General features: G+C 43.4%; 1 protein-coding gene across 7 annotated transcripts in view; it reads right to left on the bottom strand.

Moving 5' to 3' along the window:
* MYO9A (myosin IXA) overlaps positions 1 to 27,003 on the bottom strand; it is a 188,430-nt gene that overhangs the window by 29,185 nt on the left and 132,242 nt on the right. For 6 of the 7 annotated variants that reach the window (XM_076348589.1, XM_076348592.1, XM_076348590.1 and 3 more), the window contains 9 exons: positions 21,930 to 22,051; positions 20,403 to 20,544; positions 19,425 to 19,620; positions 14,834 to 14,953; positions 10,194 to 10,269; positions 5,274 to 5,417; positions 4,534 to 4,573; positions 3,523 to 3,645; positions 120 to 200 (listed from right to left, as the gene is read on the bottom strand). In XM_076348589.1, the coding sequence (XP_076204704.1) occupies positions 120 to 200; positions 3,523 to 3,645; positions 4,534 to 4,573; positions 5,274 to 5,417; positions 10,194 to 10,269; positions 14,834 to 14,953; positions 19,425 to 19,620; positions 20,403 to 20,544; positions 21,930 to 22,051 (1,044 nt within the window). The remainder of the gene's footprint in view (positions 1 to 119; positions 201 to 3,522; positions 3,646 to 4,533; positions 4,574 to 5,273; positions 5,418 to 10,193; positions 10,270 to 14,833; positions 14,954 to 19,424; positions 19,621 to 20,402; positions 20,545 to 21,929; positions 22,052 to 27,003) is intronic. The other variant, XM_076348594.1, reaches the window with a different exon arrangement.

Genomic DNA, 27,003 nt, shown 5'->3' with positions numbered 1-27,003 from the left:
ATATCTTCTAAATCCAACTCAGTTTGGGGCTTTCTTTTCTTTTTAAACCCCCTGTAAAAATTTCCAAAATATTTCCAAGATGATTTTTAGCAGCACCACTTTCACGGGATGGGATTTACCTTTTCGGCATTGGATCGAATGCACTTGACAAAATAAGGTTCTGCTTGGCCGAGGGTCTCCATCAGCTTGTTGAGTGATGCCTGCAACAGAAAAGACATCTTCAGTTGGGAAATGGAGAAGAGAACACGACAGATAAGGAAAATTTTCCTCTGTCCAAAGCGACTCCACGCAGCATTTATTCCTGATTTTTAATTGTCAAAACTTTATTTCTGGCCTAGAAAGGAATTTTCTTAATGACAGTTTTGCAAAGGGAAGATCTGGAAGCTTTCTCTAATCACTGCTTTCCGTCGTTTGCCTGTCCCCTTCTTCTTGAGCAAATTCCCATTCTGCCAAATAACTTAATTTATGATGATTTCTAAAGCCTACGAACCCTAAACACTTCATAGGCTGGTTTTAGAGGAGAATAGCCTCAATGCTGGCATATTCCTGGCCATATTCCTCTGCTGAAATGCACAGTTGAGATAACTAGGAATCGAGACTTTTCCAGGTTCCCATTTTATGTTTCCCCTTATTTCTGCATCATTATTAAAAGTCTAGCCCATAAAATGAATTTATATTGGCATCATTGCTACGCACAACAGCGCCAGCGGGACGTCACGCCGAGTTATGCCTCCACCTCGCAAATCTTTGACTCTTGTGCGACGAGGCGCAAGCTCTTTGAATAAAACCATACTGAAAAATCAGAGCATGCTGAGTCAGTCTGCGGCTGGCCGGGCTCCTCGACTGCATTTTTTTTTGCTTGTGACCTATAAATATTTTGAATGTCTCTAATTGCCGAGCACATTACTGACATGGTATTAGTAACATGCTCCAGAGTTGATTACTCCTGATTTTAACAGCGTTTAAAACTCAGTTGTGTAAAAGATATTCTGTTGCATAATTATTATAAGCAGAGTTATAAATTTTTGAATATATGTGTTAATAAAATGGTGTGATATTAGAAAGAAGCATTTCGCCTACAGATCTGCTTGCAGGAAGCCTTTTCTTCTTCTGATCATTTTAAAGACATCTTTATGAGAGGCCTTTCATGTTTAGAAAAATTTATCTACATCCAGGATCTGGGGAAGAGTAAGGGATGGATCCCACGCACATGCGATGCAGCTGTGTTATGCATATATTAACTGCACGCAAATGTCCCCGTCGTTCCCATTCCAGGGAGCAGCAGGAACGCCACGACGCGGCAGACCTCTGCTGGCACGCTCCTGGTTTTCTTAAAAGTAGACTGAAATCACTCTGAAAGCAGCCCATTGGGAGATAGCAATCAGCAATGATGCTGCAGCATCCCACCGTGCCCCACACCGGGCTGGTGGGAGGGAAGTGGGGGACACACGGGATGCAACCCCTTTGTCAAAGAGCCCTGCCGAAAGCCCGGCAAAGCAAAGAGCTCCCGGCACTGGAAACTGTGGAAATTGGATCATACTGTGACTGCCAGCCCTGTAGGAGGGGGTATTTCCACTTCATCAGCAGCCAGCGACATCCCGCGCGCGGCAGATGGTTCAGGCACCCTCTGCCATCTGGCGCAAGCTCTGGTCATCGGGAATCCGTAAAGGACACGCGAGGTCCCCGGATTAACCCCGTACCCTGCTCCTTTGTCCCTCTGCCTGCAAAACTTTCCAGTCACCCACGCTTTCACCACCTGTATTTGGTCTTTCAGGGCGCGATGAATCGTTTCAGCGTCACCCCGTGCTAGACAGGGCAGCATCCTTTTCTCTAGGGTACCACCTGCACGCAGGATAAAAGGGGAGGCTATAAATTGCCGTGCTGCAGTTTAGGCACCAGCGGTCTAGTTTTCAACTGTGAAAGTCACGGCTGCTCTTACAGCGTCCTCTAATACAGCTGTTTCGCCTATAGATTACCGTAAGTATAGGCACGTTTAAAATCAATAGGAGAGGGAGCAGCTGCAAGCCTGGTGTTCAGGCATTAGCCATAAGGCAGCATTTATCAGAAAGAAATAGAACGCCAAAACCCCGTGATAGGAAACATTTGTTTCCTGCCTGTGACCCAATTCCATGCGCCGCAATTTTATTAGCCTGCTCTCGACAAAAAAGCAATCGCGCAGGCTTGCACCAGGCTGCTCTCTCGAGAAAATGCTCCTCTCTTACGAGTGTGAAATTAAATTAGGGCTGGAGTGCCCGGCGTTTGTCTAAAACAGGAGCAGGCAGTCACACCAGAGCTGCCTCCGACTTAAATATGCTTTTATTCATCTAATTAAAAAAAAAAAAAGATGTCTACGTTGTCAAATCACCGCTGGTGAACGTCATAAAGCGTAAGGAAAAGGGTATTTGAATGATCTGCTTTGCTGCATAGGGGGAAATCTTCACGGTGTTTAGTGGTCTTTTATTTGTATGCACTGTAAAAATATATATATAAAAATCTCAATCACACACCCTGAGGCTTTTCAGAATCTCATCTGAAGGATGAATAGGTTTCGGGAAGGCATTTCACTCCAAGATGTCCCTGTTTCAACCCCCCCATGGTATTGTATGAATTAAACTCTTCAGAAGTGTATTTTAACCAGCATACCGTTAGACTAGACCAAGTTTAATATATATATACACACAGATGTGCATTCTGCAAATTATATATACATAGATTTATACATATGTGTGTGCGTGCATGTATATATTTACTTACTTAATCTTAGCCAGATCTACACATGGAGACTTTCTAAAAATGACCCCTATCTCCAAAAAAAACCCACCAAAACTGCAAGTCAAAACCAAGCCAGACTTGTTTAGAAACCAGTTTTTAACTGAAAAGCTGCCTTCTAATATTACCACCTGCTTGTGCATGTGTCTTGTAGCAGTTTCCAAGCCCTGATGTGCATATTGGAGGATTATTTTCACTGCAGCTATTCCTAGGGACGGCTGGCTGGCGCACAGCGCCGACAACACCACAAATGTTGTATCGATCCCTCCTCTGAATTCCTCTGCCTGCCTGGAGATAATGCAGCAATATTTTGACCCTTCCACCCCTACTGAAATTCACATTCTGGCTGGCTTGAAAACAGATTGAATTTAAGATGCTGAATGCAAGTAAAAAGACTGTAAAAATGTCATTTCGGGGTTTTGCAGTTTCTGGATTCGGTGGAGAAAGTGCCACGATGCGATGGCTTGGAAAGCGAGGTACCAGAGGACAGGGATGCACCAACATCTCTGCTCTGCAGCTCATCCTCATGTCCCATCTTGCTCCACCGCTCTTGTTTCTCTCCATTTACACCATTTAGATACCTGCAAGGTGTCTCCCAGCTTACCCAAGCCACCTCCTCAGCTGAATTCATATCTTCAACAGTGGTGAGGATGGGACAGGACTGCACCTGCAAGTGTCCTCCTAGGCACCCTGGGGACCCGGAGCAGGTATTTGCTTTTAATTCACCTCTCTGTACCAGAGGCAAAGGATTACCTGGAACTGGGCACTGATGCTGGGTGGTTTTTTCTTCTTATGGAGATGGAGGAGAGATTTGGTAATGCGGTCGTGCAGCGTCAGGTTGGTTAGATGCTTGAGGGACTTCACGTCCAGCATGTGCTGTGGAAAAAGAAAGACTCCATTTGTTCTTGATAAATACAAGAATAATGATCACCCTATCGTCATGCTATCTGCTACATCCCTCTTTATACCCTCTGCAGGGCATCCTTAGGTGACCACCCTACTTAATCTCAACGGCAAACACTGAGGGACGGCTTGAAATATAGCTCTGCTCTATTTGGTCGGAGCCAGATCCCCCAGATCACGTTCCTCCGAGCTCCTCTGAGGACTTGCCAAGGGCATCTTTGACCATGGGAAATTTGGCTCTCCTACCCACTGAGGGCTGCAGACAAACTATTCACTATTAATGAGCAGTTCATCGATTAACTGTATCTGTGCCTCTCCAGGTGCAACATGCACACAGAGAGGAGTAAAACCAAAGTTTGCTCTTCCCGGTCCTCCGTTTCCGACCACTGACGCAGCATCAGCAAGGACCACAACAAACATTATTCTTCTAGATACAACAGATCTCTTGGGATTTCTTAAAATATAGTAAATGCAGCCAAGATGGAGGGAAACTGAATATTAGACAAGCCTGTTGTCTATCAGGTACCAGCCCTCTTGCATAACCTACCTGCTCATTTTAGTTTAGAGATTTAATTATCAAATTTCACCAGCACATGTGTATTCCTTCCCAGGAGGTGGAAAAAAGAAGCCAGAGCAGGTCCAAGAAAGGAGGATGCAAGCGCTCATACAGTACTCTCCCAGCACAAATCAGGGCTGAAATCCTTTGTTTTTATATAAATTAAAGAGCCCTGAACAGAGCTGAGTTGACCAAGGTCTTGATGTAGACACAAGTGGTCTTCCTCACACCCATCAGCATCTCATCACTGTACCTACAGTCTTAACCCACGGACCAGCAAGGTAAAAATGTTGCTTCTCGCTCACCTTTGGGAGATTGGGTTTGGCTTTGAAGTTCTTATTTCGCCTGGGGAGATAATAAACGGCTCAGGTTAATCCACATGTGCAATTGCAGAATGGAGGAGTTTATGAAACAAGCCCTTCCAAGTCCCCTTTAGCAGCTGCTTCCTATAACCTGCACTGAAATTGGGCTGCTTCTGCATGCTGCAAACTAGTTTTACACATTTAGTGGCACAGGTTTGAGAGGGAGGTATCCAATTAAAGGGAATCGTTACATTGGAAATAATGTGGATGCCGGTAATTAGCGTAGAGCGAGGGAGCAGCGTCGCGAAACGACTGACCACCCCTCCTGCTTTCTCATACCCCGCGTTAACTCCAGCCACCCTGGCGATGTTCTCTGAACCTTTTGTTGAGGCTGCAGTGTGAATCATCGACATCATTTCCCCACCTAATTTGTAATGGAAACTTTGATATCATGTTAAAAAATGTGACTGCATTACACCACTGTCATATCTTGAGACTGGTTTGACCGGCAGATTCATTTGTTCCTTCTCTTTCCCGCATCTGTCATTACAAACGAATGATAAGAGTTAAATAAATCAGATGCGTAAAACATACTGGGGTCGCTTTGACCCAACTGTGAAACGTTTCCAAGTCTACTTGAAACCCTGATATTTTTATATTCTGGCTATTTACATTCCTCTAACCACCCATGCTGCTCGTTACACTCCAGGAATAAAGCCAAAATCCCCTCCTTTTGCACTGACATGAGGATGCCGTGGGCCCTCTCCAGCAGCTTGCTGTTGGTCGCGTTGACAAATATCCCATCTTTGTCTAGGAAGGCGCCAGGGCTGGCGAGCCTGCTGTGCCGCATCCCCATCCGGCCGTTCCAGCCAACCGCGTAGGCATCGCTGCAACACCCAAACACCGCACAGTGTTAGGAAGACATAAAAAAATCTGGTTCTATGACAAAATAAAAAAATAAGATCATAAAATAATCCCTCAGTAGAAAATGAGAGTCGCCACTTTATTCTTTTAACCGCAAATCCGCTCCCATGGGATGAGTTCATGATGCCATACACCACATGAAGTGATCGGCTAATTAAGCACCTTTTGAAAAATCAAATATTCATAAAAGGATCAAAACTATCAGCAGGAGAATAAGAGCTCCCAGTTCTCCCAGTCGCAAGGCTTGGGTCTGCAGATACCCCGGTGGTCCGAAGGATATGAGACTATGACCTCTGCCATCAGCCTTGCCATCGTTAATAGTCACAACTTTAGATGATGCTGGTGCTGACCCTGTCTTTTCTAATTCATGCAATCATTTCATTAGGAAAAGAAAAAGCAAATTTCATTTGCAATAAACTAATTGTTTGCCACAAACAAAGGATGCCGGCCCCAGCAGGACTGATGGGTTGGCCCAGAATCACTCACTGGGACCTGATCACAAACCACTTGCCCGATTTGGTCCTCTCTGCCATGGAGCAGAGCGGCTTTGGTCTTCAGAAACGCTAACCTGGCTGCAGAAGGACTGAAGGGAATGGCAAGAGGAGCCAAAATCCTCCCTTGGAGGAAGGGAAACGGGTACTCGACAAAACTTCACATCAGGGCAAATAGTTTCTAGAGTTGAGGAGCCTTCCTATGGCGTCTGGGGTTACACAAAGCCTCTCCCGGGCTGCACCCAACTGCAATACTTTTGATTTGGTGGTGGGGTTTTGGTGCTTTGTTTTTCGGGTTTTTTTTGTTGTTGTTGTTTTTTTTCTTTAATTTTAAATTCTCTATCAGCCTTGCAGAAACCATCATATGAAATAAAGGTGACCTAAGGAAGGATGTGGGGTCTGCAACCCACCCCCCCGAGCTATCTCAGACAGGAGGAAAAGGAATAGGAGGAGACTCAATGCAACACCAGTCTTCTGGTCATGAGGATGCTGAAGGACACGGTGATTTAAACAGGGCCTCCAGCACCGGTCACTTCTGAGGTCTAGCAACAAGGCAGCCCTTTGCCTTAAAGTCTTGATTTGGAGGAAGGGCAAATATCAAATGCCACACAGAAATTAAAAAACAAAGCGTGTAAAGTTGTTCATTCAGCCAGCTCAAAGCCTGGAGCCAGATCCTTGGAGCAACGTGACACTGCAGTGCAAGTCGCCTTGCTGCCTCACCACAGCGCTTTCCAAATTCCTTCCTAGCCCCATTAAATCAGCATTTTGACATGTACTACTATTAAAAGAAAGGATGAATCACAGCAAAGTAAACCCCTGGCTGAGCGCTCCATGACCTGCTTTTTTTGAGCAGCCTGTTCAATTCAAGGAAGGCCAGAGAGAAGCTTTAATATCCAGGTGATCTCTTCTGTCCGCCTTCTTTCTCGTTACAGCTAAGGTCCCATCCATCAAAAACCTCCTATTTGCAGGAGGAAAAAAAAAAAATCACCGGTTGACGGGTACCACTAAACCTCAATGGCCACTTTCGGGATCTACAACCCATCATTAATCCTGGCTGACCTCAATGCACTCTCAGGCTTGAGACCGGCTGTGGATATACGGACTCTGAACAAGACTAGAGAATAGAAAACCCTAGAAATTCCCATGTGGTTTTGGGGAAAAAAAAAGAAAGAAAGAAAGAAAGAAAATGACAGGTCTGTTTATTACAGACACTTTAGGATGGATACATGCATATGGTGACTGATGCAGCCTTTTTGGTACTTGGGAGGTCAGTCATCTCACCAAGCCCAACCAACTGTTTCAAGACAGACTGATCAACACCTGCTTTCCTGCACGCCGCTTAGACATCACTGCGCATAAAACAGTTTCATCAATGAACATAAACCAGCAGGAAAACAGACAGCCCGAGCGGTTTTGGTTAGGGATGGCATGGCTTTCATTACTCGACGGCCGGTGAAGGCACTTCCAAGGCACGCCGGCTTCCCGACGCTCTGCTGAAGCCTGGTTCCCCCCCCCCAGCATGTGCAAACCACCCGTCTGCTTTCTTCTGAGATCAGAGGAGAGCGCTTGGCTCGCTAAACCCTCCGCAATGACTTCCTGCGTGATGTCATGCCTCAAATTTGCTTTTAGAAGCAAGCCCCGGGCTATCCTGTGGGTTGGATGTACAACGCAGACTTATCAGCGACCTCATGATCATGAGATGGCTTTGAAAGCAAATGCCTGTTTAATTTAGCTCTGTAAATCACTTGCTGGTTTATCTGCTGGAAAGCTGTTAGAGTAAATCTCTCTTCTGTACATGTTACCTTCACCCCCATATTTACCCCTTCTTGCTCAACAAGCGCAATTTAACTGAAATACCAACATTTATCAAGTGTGATATGAATCTTCAAATCAAAATCATGACTCTTCAGATCGACATCACCCGCAATGAAAGGTATGAAAATCACCTGCCTACTCTGAAAGCGCAGGCTGGATTTTAGAGATCTTATGAGAGACCCAGTTTGTGCTTTCTGAAGGAAGGGGCACAGATGACATTTGGGGACCCATCACTGACGATGCCCAAGACAGGCAAAGATCATGGACCGTGCTACTGAGGCACCACACCAGGAGGAACACAGGAGTTAGGACAGCTTCAAAAGTACATTTTCTGCAAATATATCAGTAAAGGGAATAAATTGTCTGTCCTGACCCTGTTGTTAGGATACAACTGCTGGGGATGATGGAAGGAAGACACAGTAGTTGCTGCCCTTGATCCTGGCTGTTTAAGGCAACTTGTCTGCTATGCTGGCTTGGGTTAAACCAAATAAATAGAGCTGACCACAGACTGAACTCCACAGTAAATAAATACATCCTCCTCGTTGCCTGGGACAGGAGGAGTTTCCCTGCCTTTGCAATGGCCCCTCGCTGAGATAATTGAAATGTTTTGGGCTATGAAAATGCTGGCAGCCCAAGCTGCTGCACTAACATGCCTCCAAAGCTGGAGCTGGACAGTCAAGAAAAGTCCCATCCCACTTCACAGATGTTCTTCATGCACCAACATCAGACTTGAAGGCTTGCCAGAGAAACTGCAGAACTTCTCTTATCTACACGTGAAGATCTCCACAGGGACAAAGTTTCACGTTACATCACATTTAGGGAAACCTGCGTGACCAGAGATGCTAGAAACAGTGAACGTCACCTCTGGAGACACCAACCTTCTCGGCCTCAAACGTTACCATGTACCTACTATCATCATAACCCAATAGATTAGAGCCGTAGCAGCTATAGCATTAGGAGAAAGAAAAGAAGGGGTGGGAAAGACTCATGTGAGGACAACCAGGGTTGCATCACCTTCCCATGACAGGGTGATAGCTTGCACAAGCTGGATTTCTACTCAAACTCGAGAAGTGGCACAAATTTATGAATTTATTCCAACAATTTTATGGAAATCACATCGTCTCTGACCACTGAAAATAAGCCAACTTGTAATGATATGATATTCAGTTCTCCTTCAGCAGGGTGCCACCACTACTCTCAAAGGGAAGAAATTCAGGGCAAGAGGGATATTCTAGTCTTGATGGCACTCAGAGGGCACGTGGTGAACAAAGCAAGACAATAAAAGCCACTTTTGTTCCCCTAGAAGAAAAGGAACAACGTATCTAATTTCTGTCTTGGCCATTTGGCATTAAAGCCAGTAAACATGAGGTTTAATAATATATTTGGAGGATATTTTATTTTGCATGGAAGGGAAGCCCACTGAGATGCAAGGACCATTACAGGGGATTTGATGGACGCGTTTCAGGAGACAGTCTCAGACTCCTCTCAACTTGTTCTGGACTTCTTGTGAAACTCAGAGCAGCCATGAAGTTACACCTGGATGTCTGCAGCTCCAAGAAATCGTTTTAGGAGCTGAGGATGCTCTGATCATATCTTTCCCCAGCACACACACACATCTGCTCAGAGGGAGGCAGAGAGGCACGGTACCCCTTTAGAGGTGGTATTTGGATAATCAGACTTTCTAGCGTCTGCAGAGGGATAGCACAAGAGTAGCTGGGGAAAAGGAGAAAGAGGATCAGCACCCAGATATCCCTCTGAAATTAAGACATTTTGCTTCACAAGCAACTTAATTCTGAAATGGATTTGGAAGTCCTCTTGCAGAAGAGGCACAGATCTGCATCTCAAAGTGTAGACCTGACTCTCAAGCAAAAAGGTCTCATTAAGTAGTTGCTTGAATGGCCAGAACCTTCAAGGAAGGATTAAAAAATAAAACTGTACATGAAAACTATAAAAATCGAACCTTTTTGAAGTTAACATGCTTCTTTCCCTTAAAAACAAGCAAACCTTTGACAAGGAACCATCTCAAGCCCCAGGTCCTCCACGCTCAGTGGCGCCTAGAGCCACCATCACATTACTTGCGTGCAGTTCTGCACCCAAACACATCATTGGGTTTTTCGCGCCAGAAAAATCCTCAGTAAATTTTTATTTCCTTGATATCGGCACGTTCATGAATTTTTTTTGCAAACCTCTTACCACCTTGTACGCCACACCACCTACAATTGCTGCCTTTTGATGCAGGAAAGTTGCTTTCCCTGCCTGCTGTTTAGTCAGGTAAAGATATTTAGATATGATCACATAGCAGAGAAAGAACAAAGAGAAGACAAAATTAATAAGCAAGCTGGGAGAAACATTAATACAGTAATTTATAACCACAGACAGTGCTCTCCCATCCCAGATTTCCTTGTCATGCCAATGTAAAAGCAAGAGACTTACCGCTGGGTCCTCTCGTTGATGGTATTGACTCCCTGGAGATCTGAGAGCGGCGTCCGTGGGCTCTTCCGAGTAATACCTAAAGCAGCACATGAAGAAAGATGTTTCCACCTGGCTTTTCATCAAAAGGCAATTAGCACAGCCATAGCTTAGCATTGACTACAGCGAGGAGGAGCATGTACGTGTCATGGCACATGCTGGGCATACAAGGGTGCCAAGGATGCCGACATACCCATCGTCCACTAAGTTCTACCTCTCTGCCGCAGTCATCACCCTTATGAGTAACGCTGTTTGCTCAAGCCTACTAATTCCCCTCCCACACATGCCCGTTGTGTTAGGGACACGTTGTCCCAGCTAGTAAGCAAATGGGATGAAGGCAGAGGTTGCTGCGATGGGGGGGACCAGCCACCCGTGTCCTGCATGTCCAAAATATTCCTAAGCTCTCCGCTGTGCATGGGACAACCCAGTTGCTTGCACGGGCAAAACACCCAGACATAAGTAGGGTGCTTGGAAAAATGGTCATTTATTCCTTGCATATGGACAGGGACATGTATACCAAGCAGTATATACTGCACGGGGAGGCTTTATTGCCTATTGAACCTATATCCTTTGATAGGGGTAGTTTTAGAGTCATTTATATTTAATAAATAGCCAAGGAAGTTATCATGCATGGCTACAGAAGCAGATGTTTCAAGCTGTTATCTTCCCCAAAGTGGAAATGTTTTGTAACCAAGCATTTAGGAAGACAGAAGACAATTTTGGTAGACAACAAAACACTTTTCAAGTCACTAAACTACAGATATTTAAAGACCCAATAAGCTCGAATTTGACATGAAAACAGCCGAGCAATTTAACTGACTTGAAATTGCTGCTGTGAGACAGGAAACATCACAGCGCTCACCTGAACATGGGAAAAATGTATATTCCTTTACCCTGAGATTTCTGCAGTGGAAAAAAAATGCGAAAAAACCCCCTCTAAAAAGAAAGAAATCTAAACTGTAGCTTGTAACAGAATAGGAAGAAGCAATAGCGTATCCCCTCCTCCCCACATTTATCATTCCCCTATTTAATATAGCCCCGATGCTGAGCTAAAAGGTGTCCTGAGGATCTTTTTATTCCGAAGACGAACACAAAGCAAATACACAGAGATCTGAGCCCATCCTGCTGATCTGCTATTCCTCAGAACCTGAAATTTCTAAGGAGAAGATGAATTCCTACCACACCTCAACATGCGACATCCCTTTAGCGGGACATCTACTGTCCTCCTTTACCTGTTGAGATATTATAATAGCTTGTCTTGAAGCCTGAACATCAGGCTGGAGATGCCCGAAAAGGCTGATGGTCCACTTGGTTAAGTTACTGTATCTAAAGGTGTCCAAATATCCTAGAAATCTGAGCGAAAGAAAATTTGGGAATGTGCTGCCACAGGTCATCTTGGATCCTGCCTGTGCTCCAAGGCAGGACCAAATCGCTCCTGCTGAGAAGGTTTTGCAATCTCCAACTCTGGAGATTTTTGGAATGCAAACCAGATAATCTATCCGAGCGCCTAGCTATGCCTAGAGTTCAAAACTCTCTTTTTAATCCTCCTTTGTGCCATTTAAGCCATTTTTTGTAATATTTCTCATCCTAGGAGCATTCTTTTACCTCTTTCAGGACTGCCATTTCTGTGCCAAAAGTTGCTTGTTTAGAGCACAGAAACCCAATTGTAAAGGGGGGAAAAAATGAGAATAGTCAGGAATCTGCTTAAAATACTGCATTAGTATTTTTTGTAGCTGGTTTTACACTAAGAAAGCACCTAACGTCTAGCTGCGTCTATTTTTTATATAGTATATATGCCTGGATACTTCCCCATTAAGGCACAGAAGGCTTCTCTAACCTAAAGCATTTCATGAAAAATGGGCTTTCACTGGTATTGCTAAGATTTTTTTAGTCCATGCCCTTCTTTTTGGAGCAAACTCTGTCCTCCTTCACTTCCCTGCACTCCCCACCAAAGAAATCCCTGAAAGAAAAAGCCCAAAACACCATCTAACCCAACAAGTCAGGCTGAAGTTATGAAGACAAGGTTGCATCAAAATATTACCGCATCTTCCATTGCTCGCGAAAGGGGAATTTCTATTTCAGGCTTCCAGATAACAGCTGCATTAAAACCACATCGTGATTCTGCCAGCTTAGTGCCTTAAGTGACTTTTTGATTAATAAAGTTACGGTGCACAAGCTGGGTTAAAGAGGATTGCTTTAGACACACCAAAAAAAAAAAAAAAAAGACTTTTCTACATTGTGCTATCACTTGGCTCTTAAAAGAAGAAATACATACATGCCACAGCCAAGTAAAAGTTGTCATACTGATGTAGCCTCTTTTCTGGGAAATAGAGTAGGGTTTTTTAGAAATGAAAGGCAAAAAGGGTTTAGATTTAAGCCGATGAGTCGCACCTGGCTTTGAGAATTCTGTGTAGTGAATATGGACTATTAAATTGTATATATTAATACGCTGCATGCAAGGAACAGTGGTGTGAGTGGAAAACACTCATTCCCGTCGCGCAGCTCAGATGCCGGCTGATCTATTTTACATTTCAGGAATAAAATTATTCTGATTTTTCAAGCACATTCCCTTTTCTTCAGCTGTAGTGTTTCAGAAAGACAGACTGATTTGCCTAACAGGTCTTTGCCCTCATGGAGAAGAGCTTTGGATAATCCCAGTCTACTCCCTACCCACGAACATCAACCAGCAGAGCTTTGGTCTCGAACTCAGAGATGTCTAAACCCAGTGCCTTGCCCTGGTGGAAGACCATTAATTGATAGACTCAAAGGACACCAGCGAAGCTGCTGAGACGGTAAGGGGAGGGCGATCAGTTGGCTACACAAGCTGAATACCAAGTGACCTAAAGGGAATCTCAATCTACTCATCAAATCAATTAGTTTTCTCTCTTTGTGCATAGCTAGAACTAACTGCACGATTCAATGTCCCTCTCTCAAGGATGACATGGACGTAACCTCATCTGACTTCTGGGAAAAGCCGAGTCCCCGGAGCCAACCACAGCCCGAGCATCCTCGCCTGCGGGGCCCGCAAGCCCACTAAATTCAGGACCCAAAAATTATACATGCTCCAAGCCCGGTTTAGCCTGCCAAAGAAATGAAGCCTGGGGAAGCAGCTTGCAGGAGCACACCCCATGGGAAGACGTGAATGATTTCTGAATGCAGAACACGAATTACTCGTCTGTCAGGTCGGATGCTCTCGGCCAATTTACAAACTATGGCAATGTTACTCTCGGATCCATGTGTTGGTTTTATCCTAAGAGAGACCAAACTGTGTGGACTAGTCTATAGTAAGTGAGGTTTTAACATGTTGAGCTCAACTTAGAGCTTTAATTTAATGTGAAGCAGTGAAGTGTCTCTCGAATTGTATGAATTACTCTTCACACCTAAGCAACTGCAAATTAAACCCCCAAAACTTCCCATGCTGCTGAGCTAACTTACAAATTAAAAATTAAATTAATTAATTGCAATTAAAATTACTCTACTGATAATCACCTTCCTTTTCAATAGTTTCTTAGTAGTATCAGTAAGGTCATTTGGCACACCACCACTTAAGAAAATCTATTGCTGCGTTTGTCTTACTGCTTTGTATTTCCTTGTAGCAATGGTGGGAACTTGTAGGAAAAAACAAGTACTCTAAATTAAGAATTAAAGTATAAATTAAGAATTAAAACACCTCTGTTCCCCCAAAGCTACGTGCTGCAGAAAGCATGGAAGTCTGATATAAGGTTTCTAGCAGGAAAAGCATATTTGTGAAGACTTAACATGCAACTACCGTACTTACCGCGCTCAGCTCTGCAGAAAAAAATTGGGTGGTTTGCATTTACACCTAAGTTGCACAACATTTAAGTTAGCAACTCGGGCTGAGGATTTGCCCTTGCAGACTGCATATAGCAGTGCTCTATTTCTGTCAGCTTTAATGTGCAACATGAAGAGAATAATGGCAGAAAAATGATATATCTAAAGGTACAAGTACCAAATATGTATTTTTTTATATATACATAATATAGTAGTGCAGGCAAGAGTGTCTGTGTTGTCATGCAGGATGAGTTTATTACGTGACAGAGGAGTGAGGAGGAAGAAACGGAGACCAAGTGCATCTTTACTCAACTTATTCTGTAAAATAACATTGCCAAACGCTTTAGTTTTAAGTAAAAGCCCTCAGAGACAGTATTTTCACAAGCTAAAGTTACTTTTGAAGTCCAATAAAAAAGTCAAATTCCAGCTGTATCAGCCACATGCCTTATATCAGGAATATTCCTACCGGACCTGCAGTGCTTTGAAATTATCATCACACATGTGATAACAAAAACAAAACACACAAAAAATACCCCTAGCATCAGCATCCCGACAACGTCAGCGAGTAAACGGGGAAACCGCCAACGAAAAGATGCCGCATCTCAAGAGATGTGGGTTTGCATTTAATTTGACTCTTCAAACTCTGCCTAGTAATTTCCCGATAGGGTCAAAATTACTATAAGGCAGCCGGTTTGATCCTGGAAGGCTCCTCGGGCATTTTTTTTTACCCTTTCTATGCTGAATGCACCTGGTTTCCATTTCTTGGCGTGTGAGTGTCGTATCAGAGGGAAGGGCAGGTGGTGGAGCCTTACTGTACTTCTCCTCCTTGCATCTCTGCAGGATCTCTAAGCTCCTCTGATGAACTGGGTGATGGAGAAAGCTAAAACTATCCACACTTTTCAAAACCGCACATGGTACTGCATCATCATGCCCTTGGGAAGCAAAATAAAAACAACAAAAAAAATGGAGAGAAGAGAAAGATTATATAAGCAGAAATCAGGAGAGGGTAAAGAACAAGCCCGAAGGACGCGAGAGCTCGAGGGTCACGCGTTTTTTGCGCTCGACACAATTTAACCTCGGTTTCCTCCTGACACGGTGCCGTGGCACAGGAGCGATGGGCTGAACCGCATCCCAACCCCACTTATAATCCTTATTAGCCAGAGCATAATCACTTTGTAATCACTCCGAGATTATTTGGGCAAAAAATAGTTGATTAGATAAATCTTTACTTTTATTAACTGCTTTTTAAAATCCTTTCCATGCATCTGCCAGGCATTATCCGCAATTCCCTGAGCAGATGCTCCCGGACACGGTCACCTCAAATTCTCATCTTGCATCCCAGTGCCACACTCTGCTCAGATATTGGCAATTAAAAGGAAAAATAGAAATTATTTGTATTAAACAAGGGTTCTGTATTCCTCAAGGGCAGAGGACACAGAGTCTGGAGTTAGGTAGGATGGATTTGAGGTCAAAAGTTGGAAGAAACCATCGTTGTGTGGCTAAGAGGACCTTTGATGGCCCAGCTTTGACCACAGGGCAGAGGAGAGGTTACACAGGTGACACTGTGCAAACGGGCAGCACCTCTCCGTCATCGTTTAAGTGGCCAAGACAAGGGATACGTCATGCTCCTGTTGAGGCATGATGAGGTCACCAAGGAGTTACCTTGTGTCAGCACGTATGGAAGCATTTCATACCAACGCATTAAATCATCAGAAAGGACCGATCTGAACTTTCCAGAGGAACACTGCCAAGGGGCGTCTTCCTCGCATTAACACCACTTCACGCTGCTCAGTGAGACCTCAAAGACCAATTTTTTGGTTGCTATCACTTTTATTTGGCAAATACAGGTTTCAGGGTTTTTTTTTTTTATTCTTTCGGGGGGGCGGGGGGGTGGGTTGGTTTTTTGGTGCCCAGCTCCAGGAATAAATCTGTGGAAGTCAAGGGGATTGTTTTTGAGAAGGCGTTAGCGTGGAGGTCAGCTGCAAGGGCACTAACCCACGGAGCAACCCTTGTTGGCTGAATACAAATGCAGAGCCCATCGAGGGAGGGCACAGCCCCAGGACCACAAACCCTTCGTCAGAGCGAAGATTTAGGTTCGTGTCCAGCAAAACCAAGATGAGAAAGCTGGGAGTCTCCACAGCCTGGTTTATACGAGCAGCACCAGTTCTTCCGTCAAGTTTTTGCTAACAAAGAATTAGGGGGTTTTGTGTAACAAATCCATATTGATGATAGAGCAAAAAATGTCAATCAGCCAAATTTCTTTCCTAAAAAGCTTGATAATGTTCCTTTAATCAAAGCTCATTAACAAATCTAGTTCAAAATGTGTAGTTCTTTTGGACTACCACAATCCTCCCTGATAAACTCAGTAATCATCATCATCATCATCATCATCTTATTGAAAAAGTCCACCCTTCAGCTAATTGCATCTCGCCAGATCCCGGCGTGTTTCATCCGAGGAGGGTTGGCAGCACTGTAAGAGGTATCTCTCGGGCAGAAGAGAAAGCTACCCAACAAAATTCACCATGACACCGCTTTGCTGCTCTTCACCTCCAGGTTAACAAGGACAATTGCGCAGTCACTAAAAGCTGCACTATGAGGATATTAGGAACACAAAAAAAGGAGAGTCCCTAAAGCCAGCAGGAAAAAATGCTGATTATCCTTACACAAGCATCCATAGCACTGGTTGGCACTGCTGGCACAGAGAAGATAACCAAAAGGATGATGCAAAAAGAAAGCAAAGCAAAATTTTGCAGAGCTGCTTATACATAAGCCGGAGATTTTTCATGAAAATCCCTGTTGGGTATTGCAAGCGTGACTTGAACAGGCCTTCAGACAGGTAAAAGCAAGGGAGATCCATCTGGGGTTAAGACAAAAGAGTGCAAAGAGCCTTAAAAAAAAAAAAAAAGCATGCTTCAGATATTTTCCTACTCATTAATTACACCTGCCTGATGGATGGCAGCAGCAGCAGGCAGGAGCTCAGAAACAAAGAACAGGGCAGCACGCCTTTTAAAAAAATTATATACAAATATTAAGCGTGCACGCTTGGATGAATGTATGTGTGTGAAGTTATTCTCAGCTAATCTACCATAATTTTATCAAAAGCTCCACATCCGTGGGCAGTAAGGCATTCAGAGCAGGCTAATTAAAGCCAGCAAGGTTTGATAAAAAAACAAAATAAACCTAAAACATATGCTGTCTTTGGTTGTCTGCTTTTGTCTGTTGAGATGGGGTAATTTTAGTGATTCTTTAGTAGTTCACAAATGCCTTCTGCCATAGATGCAAAGCATCAGTTTGGGGCTTTTCTGCATTATTTCAGGGAGCAGGAGGAACCAGCAGCATCCAGTAGTGGATGCGCCGTGCTGCACCAGCCTGCCCCACCGTCCAGACACCGGCCAAGCCTTCTGCTCAGGTCCGCCTCTCCTACAGCCATCTGCTTTGTGGTGCTTTGGCAAGACGGATGGGATTTTGGAGAAGGACAACTGAACGGGAGATGGGCATGAGGTCTCGCCAGCAAAAGCGTGATGAAACATTGCTACGGATCTCACCTTGCCAAGTGCTACCACTACCTGGGCAGAAGTCATGCTAGGACATGATGGGTACCTCTCCAAAGAGGGCAGAGGCAGCTGAACGTGAGTGGTCCCAGCTCCGCCATCGGTTGTAGGGCAAGCTTTCCCAATGGATAAGGTATACCTCCATGAGGGAATTAGATTTAGGTAATCTCTCCCACTAGTTCTGCCTATATAATGGTGATTTTCTCATGACTTCTTCCCAATTTAGGCTGAAGATGCACATAGAAATTCAGGGTATAAATTATCTGAGGATTGTCAGGAAGTTTAAGACAAACCTTATCCAGCTTTTTGAGGGCTTTTGGGGTTTTTTTCTTTCTTTTTGACTCAAAACCCAAAGGTTCCAAAGCACAAAGCCATTTGAAAGTAGGCCAAAGGACACCAGATAGATAAAACAGTGAGAAAAGTGTGCCAGAAAAGGTTTAGAAACTCAGCCATTACTGTGTTAGTTTTGGTATGGAAAGAGAAGGCTTTGCAAGAAGTGAGTCTCCCAGGATTGTCTGAAAATCTCCTGGACTCTATTTTATACCTATATACTGATATATATATATAGATAGATATAACAAGTTAATGCCACAAAGTCAAGACTAAAAAGCGGAGAGCTAGCTAGTGGGAAGAGGAGCACGGCAGGCACAATTGATCGCCAGAGACACAGAAAGCAAAGCAGGGCTTGAAATTAGTTCTTAATTCCTGAGACTGAATGTATTTTTTATCTCCTTGACCAGCTCACTTTAGTTCAGCCTGGGCTTTATGCAAGATGAAAAGGCGATGCTAGGAAAATACAAATACAGATTTCCGAAGCCAACTCTTTCGAGTGACGTTTCTCCCAATGCCAAACGTCTTTGCCATCTACCTCTCAGCGTTTCGAAATGCCACTGTCTGTAGATGCTGCCTTGATGTGTCAGACAGACCCAGGTTCATGAGGAACATCTTTTCTCTTACGCCGCATCCGAGCGGTTCGAGAGGAAGAACCTCAAGAGCCGAAAGCTGATTTTTGCCTCCTGCTCTTCTTGGGATGCTATTATTCGCCCCGAACAAGAAAATTAGTCTTTCTGCTTGTACAGCTTCCATATTCCTTGTCCCAAACTCCTTGGCTCTCCTTGATGCACACTTCTCCTACTAAAAAAAATTCATGGGGCGGCTCTGTGCTTAATTTTAACTCAGCTGACATTTTCCCTGCTGAGGCTCTAATTTCATCATGAATTTCAAGCCCTCTTGTTCCCAGAAATTAATAGTAATAGCTTGTACCCGTCTTTCTGAAATTGCTTTATGCAGAGAAATGGTCTAAAAGCACAGCCAGGTATTGCCTGCCACAGCATGATGATGCACCATTACTTTCCTTTAATTTAATGCTCCCGTGTTCGGCATGAGGTGGTTCTGGATGACTGTGAAGCAATAAATTTTGCTAGACAAGAGACACGCTCACTTGCAGCTTAAAGGGTGAACAGCTTGAAAAACTATAGAGAAGAATTATTGCCCTTTTTTGTTTCCAGATGTAACTAACAGTTCAAGAATTCCTAGCAAAAATAATTTGCCTTATTTGCTGAATAATTTTTATGTCTGCTTGAATCATTCAGGTTTTCCTATGCATGTATCCTACAAAAAGGAAAAGTTAAAGCAGCAGTAAAGTGAAAATCTTTTCTTATGCTGTGCTAAAATCCAAACATACCTTTAAATGTAACTTTTGCATAGCAAAAATCTACACACTATTTTAATGATTTTTTTAATAGATCAATAGCTCCTAATAAGTCAGGCTACTTAAAATACTGGAGTAATATATTAGATCTAAGTTGCTGGTGAAAAACAGGTGCTAGGATTAGGAGATCGGCACACGTACCAGTTTTCTTCTCCACGTATCGTTTTCCAGCCTCCCTAAAAGCAACCATCGCCCTAAAAAATGCCCGCAGGACAGCCCAGCGGAAGACGGCCACCGGGTCGATCCCGATCATCCCGCAGATAAAGGCGTTTTTGCTGCTTCGCAGGAGAGCTACAATGTCCGGACGCATGTGATCGGTGTTTTTCTCACGGAAATCCTAGGGAAGGAGAAAAAGGAGGGGGAGAAAAGAGGAAAATAAAGAATATCTACAAGATACGCTGGGTAAGATCTGCCAGCCTATCCCTGGGACAGCACAACTGCCGAATCCTGCTTCTATCTTTTTTTCTGCTCCCATATCACACACCTCTTTATGTTCAGAAAATAATTGTTTTATCCCAAAGCACTGCTCTCCGAAGCATCTCGAAGCTGATGCTGAAGTTTGTCACATGTAATTACTGCATCAGAAACATAATTACAGATTTGCAGTCGTAAATCACGAGGCTGTTTCTCATACAGGCTCACTTGCCCACCAGAATTGCTTCTGCTAATAATTGGCATGAATATAAATAGGGTCAACTTTGAAATCATTTGCACGGGATTTTAAAAAGTACCTGCAGCAGTGACCTGTATTAAAAAATGGCTAATGATGAAAAAAAAAAAAAGGTTTTTCTACACAAACCAAGCCCAGAAAGGCTACCAAATACCTAATTTCAACCCATCGCTGGGACGTAGCATTAACCTTAGTGTGCGTCCCTAATTCTTCCCCAAAACGCCGACATGTGGAGCTTGCAATGCGGAGGAGAACAGGAAGACACAATCCCCACCACCTTCTCGTTTCAGCCAAGCTTTTCACCCAACACTTCTCTCCTGACCCTCGCGTCTCTTCTCTAGCCAAGTCCTCTTCGAAACATCTCTGTGGAGCCTTTGGGGCTCTCCTTCCCCACCACAGCTAGATGATTTAAATGAAAACAACTGCTGGGGAACAGCTGGGTGACAGACCTTCACTCCATACTTCACTTTGCCCGCGTAGTGTTTGATGATGAAAGCCGGCTCCATGACCGCTGGAAATTCAATGTAGGAGTTCCCTTCGTGTTGACGCTTAAACTTGTCCAGCAGCGTCTGGTTTGTGGCTTGAGGAAAACTGAGTGGAAAGAATTAAAAAGAAGATAGCCGTAAACCCAACGAAAAAGCTTTTACACTTCTTTCTTGACCACAAATAGGAAAATAGAGATATTCTGAGCTTCCACTTCTGTGCCTGCAGATACTAAGCGAACACTGTTTTGTATGCTCTTATGCGGTTATATACAAATACAAGGTACATCTGGTGTCTGAAGAACTCCTAACTGATTTAGTAATGGTCTGAAATCAGTTATAAATGCACAAACAGGTGTATTTTTATTGTGGTGTACTGTACGCCCATAGAAATTACTCAAGGTAGCTGCGTTTATCTGAAACCACACGTTTCTGTAGTCGGTTTTGAGGCTTAGACTGCTCCTACGTCTAGGAAATATTGAGCTGTTTTACCTACAAACGTAACTTCAATTTCAGGAGTTACTTGAGTGATCCTGGCATAGGAGAGGGGAAGAAAAAGGACAGAGCTTGAGCAGAGCCTCTTGGTAAGAGCAAGCCAATCCTCCTATCCTCGAACTTCATGTAAATCTGCAACGTGGGGGGCTATTTCACAGCTTTACCTAATTTGAGTTGTTTTAGCCTGGTACAGTATCACCGGGACAGCACTACTGCTGTGTGTCTGGTCAATGAGACAAGAAAAGGGGGAGAAACCTGCAAGCAAATGGTGGGAGGAGAGCTCGTGCCCTGGACCAGAGCCATGCAGATCCAAGACAAGGCCAGCAAATCCGCCTGGCGTTTCCCTGCCCTTCACACGGAGAAAACTGGCATGTACATCTGACGGGAGATCCCTTACGTTCAGAAGTTTCCACCCAAAGGCTGACCCAGAAGCCGTAAGCTCATCCGATAACTTCTGCCAGGGCAAGCGGGATGGACATAACCGAGGGTGCAAGTCTCAGCCACATCCCTGACATGCATGAAACCCTGCAGCCCCTACGTACAAGTGCCTTCAGTCCACTCTGGCTTAATTTAAAAAAGCAAATTGTTAAATCCGCCTTATATCTGAATAACAGCAGCCACACAACCTGCTTTAACTCATGCACTTGGATTCTCCCTTCACTCAGCTCAGCTTCAAGCATCGTCACGTCGTTACACCACAAGAGACAGGGAGAGAAATGAGAAGCAGAGCCAAGGAAACCTTTGTCCTTCCCTTTAACGGAAGAAATTCTTGAAACACAATTTTAATTATTATTTGTTAAGGTTTTTTTTTGCTCAGCTTGCTGATACTCTGCTGTTTGCGTTATCACCTTGGAAACAAAACTAGAGACATAAGATAAATCAGCCCAGCAAGCTATTAGCATCTTTCTGGGAAGAATCACAAGAGGTAAGACTCAAGGATAAACACTTTTTAAGTGAAAAAACAAATATCATTAGCAAAACCAACAGTTTCCTACTCACTTGCTTTCCTCATCCAGCAGATGGAGCAGGCCCGTTGGCTTCTTACTGATCAGGTTGATGCAGCCGGAGTTGTCTATATAGTCAATGTTGTGCCAGCTAATTCCTTCTGCTCTATATTCCTCCTAAAAAACCACCACAGGTATTATAACGATATAGGGTGCAACGAAAAAAAAAAAAAGGTGAAATTCAAAGGGTTTCGTGGAAACTGATGCGCCATTTACCAAAATGAACATCTCATCTGCTAATATGCCACCAATATTTTTTTTGATACAAAAGAAAGTGATAAAGAACCACTTGAACAACCTAAACCGCAGGGAACCGCACAGCATTTTACAATTTCAGGTGCACCAGACTTTTGCTCAGACACAGGTTAGCTATATGGCAGACCATGCCTACCGAGGATGCACGGCGTGCTACGCATCATTGCTTCTCGCTCTCCTTTTCCTGCCTTGCTGTTAAAACGTTATACGACGTATTTGCATCAACTAATATTTAGTATTTAGTTGCTGCAAGAAAATGGTGGTACAACATATTCATTTAATTACACAGAAAAAGCAACAGAACTCCCTTTCCTGCTTCGCTGGGCTCTACTCTTCTGTATCTCACAATATTAATGGCTGGTGCTATAAGGGCTAACAAAGAGACCTCCAGCTAACAGAAATCACTGCTCCAAGACCAGCAGAGCCACGACCCTTTACAGTAAAAGTGAGGATCTGCCCACAAATTCGTGCTGAGGAAAAAAAAGCTATTTATCTTCCACCAAAATAACTCCAACCCTTGCCCTTTTGTAAAGGTTATCTCCTCTGAGATAGATTTTCAACTGGATTACTTCGAGAAGTCTTCTGCAGAAATTATTTTAGGGCATCTGGAAGAAAGTGGAGTTTAAAAAAATCATAATTTTTATCATATGCTTTTAAGACTTGTGACTCTCTCTCAAACAGCGATATTGGAAATGCACCTTACTCCATGTGTTGGAAAAAGTCCTACCGATCCAAGCTGCGTTTTTACTTCTCCACCGTAAGACATTTTGATAGCAGAATTGAAAAAAAAAAGGAAAAAAATCCTCAGAATTGCACTAATATGATGCACCTTTATAACAATCCATTTTTATTGCTGCTTCTGCTTTTCTTTTTAACATGAGCAAAAAACTTTTAAAAAAAGTATGTTCTTACAACTCTCCAATGTATCCTCATCCAAAATTAACATGAACTCTACATATATTATTTTCAGAATTAAAGAGCCTGAAGTGCTTTGAGACATCTCACAAGGAAATTTTTGCTAAAAAACTACAAGGTCCTGAATTCAGTATTTAAGACATCATATACCTTTACACCAACAATACATACTCTGTGCCTATGTGTGCAGGTGTAGAAGGAGTTTTTAACGGCCCTAAAGCCTTTCGGATTCAAAACATAACACAACCCGTTGGAAGAAAAAAAACCCTGAAAATAAGGAACAACTCCGCATTATGAATTTTATTTTTTAATTTTTTTTTTCTTAGGTTCCTGCAGAGCAACCAGGACACAGCAGGCAAGCAGAGTAACATTCACAAGTCCCTGCTAAACTATAGGCGTTTTAAAATCATATATTTGACTAAGACTCGTTGCTTTTTCAGTGCAAGTCAGGAAAAAAGCTTCTATACGGCAATCCAGCCAACTGTAGAAGACTGCGTATTTCTTGAGCAAGCGTGAGCTTCTCCTGAGTGATTTAAAAGAGAGAGACGGCGATGCGTGCAGCGGTAATGGGAGTCAGCATCATTTATCAACAGCCTGCTTCTGACAGCTGCTTAATCGGATGCAGGGTCCATTAGTCCCAGCTTTGCCCACTCAGGGCTGGTCCTGAGCACCCAGAGAGCAATAAACCTTGCCGTGATGATAAAAGAAGAGCCTTATTTTAGTGGTGATGGGTGGCTGGTGCACGTTACTTGGCTTACCTATTTATATCGTGACTCTTTTTTGAACTACTTGTATGGGGGCTTTACACATATATTTTTCCCCCCCCAAAACCCCCAATTATCTAGAGTTTTAAGCTTGCATACATCTAAACTGGGGGCACACCATCGCTCTCTTCTAGAGACTCTTTAGACATCCATAGCTCCGCATGGGATGTTCGGCACCTGCACAGTGAATGTTGCTGCGAAACTCTTATGACCACACTAAACATTTCTACTACTCCTAAGACTGGTGCAAAATAAATAATAAGCAATGCCAGCTGTTGGTTTTTTTAAATATACTCCAGTAAATGACCATAAAAGACCACTGAGTTCAAGGTCTCTACTTCTTGCGGCTCATCTTCAGGTCTGCAACAGACGGTGCATGACCTGAGGTTGGTCATCACGTACCTCCTGGCCTCGGTTTCTTCAGCTGCAGGATTTTGGCTAATTTTCCCTCCTCTGCTCTTCTTTTTCCTCCAGGCTGCGTCAGAAACACTCCCAGGCTGTGCAGTTGTTCTCCACATCTGTCTGTCCATTGCTCCCTCCCTTCCATCCCCAATGCAACCTCTGGCTACGTTGCCAAATACGAAGAGGGATTGAAGTCCTCAACTAATGACATTTTCCATAATAACTCAGATATATGCTCTCATTTCAAGACAGGCGCGTATGCAGCAGCAGGAACGATGCCAGAGCAATTGCTCCAAAGCTTAAGTGGAAAAAAATTCCCTTTATTTCTTTTTTCCTAGCATTTTTCCAGTTACCAGTTTGGTTGCCTTCAGAATCACAGCCCGAGAGAAATAACTATGGCTTTGTGATTGACCGATATAATTCCTTGGGTGTCTGCTGTCTGCAGAACACCGTGCAAATTGTCTGCATAAAGACAGAAGCTTTATGGTAAAATCATTGCTGTCCATATGTACACATTAAACTTAATTAAGTTTCAGTTATTAATCTTCTATATGATTTGTATATGATTTCTATATTCATCTTCTAATGACTGTCTTTCTACAGAATTCAGGAGATATCCTTAAAAGCTACCTCCAAAACATTCCTTCACTTCTGAGTATGACAATAAAGCCTCTGCCATCCTTTGACAGATGCAGGGTCCTCGCAGAGCACTTTAATATTAAGGAATTAGATCCAAGCAACATGAGGTTTTCATTTAACAAACATACGGTCAAGATGAAGACAATACGAAACACTTACAGCCCATTCAAACAGAAAACACGCAAACTGGAGGTTAATTAAAAATCAGCTTGAATTTATACCTTGACTTAAAACTAAGTTATGTTTAGGGGCAAATTCAGATGTCCTATTTCTTCATCAAGAACCAAACCATTGACATTACCACTATCTGCAAAAGTTTCTAGTGCAATGAAGTCCATAGAGTCCTATTTTTTGGCATCCTTACTCCCAACAAAAATGTACGGATTTACTCCTCCCATCTCTGGATAGCTGAAACCTGGTCTGCTGGAAGGTGGAGCGATGCAAGTTTGCTGGAGAGGAGAGCACTGAGCTCGCAAACTCAGCAAAAGGAATTGAGCAAAGAACCAAAAAAAGACATTTGGGTTTTTTTAGAGTCCAGCAGCTCCATATTTTCGTTTAATTATTGGGCGAGATGCTACTGATTGCTCTCCAGGGGACCTGTACAGGCACCATGAGTAGATGAATGCTTCCCAATTGCGCATCTAGAAGCAATTCTGCTGCCCCAACCACGATGACCTTGGCAGGACGTCTATGTTGGCACCGCATGTCAAAGGGACCCGTTCTGCTCGCGCGGGTGCAATCACTTCTCCAATGCCGTCACCCAAATCAGAGCAGGGTTGCGTTGCCGTAGCTGCGTCAGTGCGCTTGCTGCAGCAGCCAGGTCAGCAAAATTGTGTAATGTGGATTTGGCCTCTTTGACTCAGCTGAAGCTCAAGGGAGAAGGGGGTTAGTGACTTCGTTTTGCCTCTCTTTAGGGGGAAAAAAATACATATATATGTGTACTTCATCACCGCATTGAATATTTAGAAAGATGTGGCTAAGCAGGGAGGTGGCCCATAAGAAAAGGCAGTATTAGTTTGAGTTTTTCTTGTTTGCAAGGGATAGGGTTTTTTTAGAGCTTAAAATGCTCAGATAGACCCGAATGATACAACATGAAACACAATTTGTGATGTTCAAACATAAAAAAAGACCCTAAAGACCATAAAAAAGGACCATAAAACGTGGGTCCAGACTTTGAAATGCATGTACTCAGAATACGAGCATAAATCTTTACTGAGTATCACACAAGACGTATTAGCGTGTAAGATTTGGGGTACCAAATAAACAGAAAGTGGCAAAATTTCCAACATTTTTACATATGAAAATTAAAGGAACTCTAGTAAAGAGATAGCTAAGCACTATTAAAGAGAAACCCTGCCTGCCTACAACCGACCCCAGAGTACAAACACTGCTTATGCCACACATAATAACGAATTTAAGATTAAAATACATGTGCTGAGCATCAGGAAAACCTTCCCAACTGGGACGCAAGACTTGATGGAAACCCGACTGCTACAAACAGAAAACATCCGTAATTTTATAGTTCAATGTGCAGAGAAACAAGTCCCATTATCTTTACCGCTGGATCAGTTCTCTTGTCAGGACTTTATTTCAATGCTAAGCCAAACAGAAACACGCTCTAATCCGCAGCAGAATTAAAGGTTTATATATTCCGAGTGGGAGAAAATACCCACAGCCCAAGAGCATCTTGGAGGTGCTGGAAAACATCTCTACACATCCACACATGCTCTATTATGAATTACTCCATATCCAGCCATGGTCAACGGTAAGTAAAACCAAACACTAAAAGGCATTATTAGAGGAGAAAGTATTGAATATGATTTTTAAGCTCACACTTATCTAGAGTATTGTGCTCACTGGGGGTTATTGCTCCTCAAAATCGTACGGTAACATTAAGAGGTGGGTGGAGGGAGTGATCTGGAGCTTGAAAAACTTAGAGGAGAGGAGCATAGAAACCCAGAGAAGAAACGAAGCAGGAGAGATGTGATAAAAATACAAATTAAAAAACATAATAGAAGTTTCTCATCTGTCTCAAAGCACAAAGCCGAGGGATTAGTAAATTCAAATCAAAAAGCAGTGAAAAATCAGGCCTGA

Source organism: Aptenodytes patagonicus, chromosome 10, assembly GCF_965638725.1.
Source record: "Aptenodytes patagonicus chromosome 10, bAptPat1.pri.cur, whole genome shotgun sequence".
In the NCBI taxonomy this organism is placed as follows: domain Eukaryota; kingdom Metazoa; phylum Chordata; class Aves; order Sphenisciformes; family Spheniscidae; genus Aptenodytes; species Aptenodytes patagonicus.
Note: the sequence above shows the minus strand (reverse complement) of the source record. Positions and strands in the feature narration are given on the sequence as shown.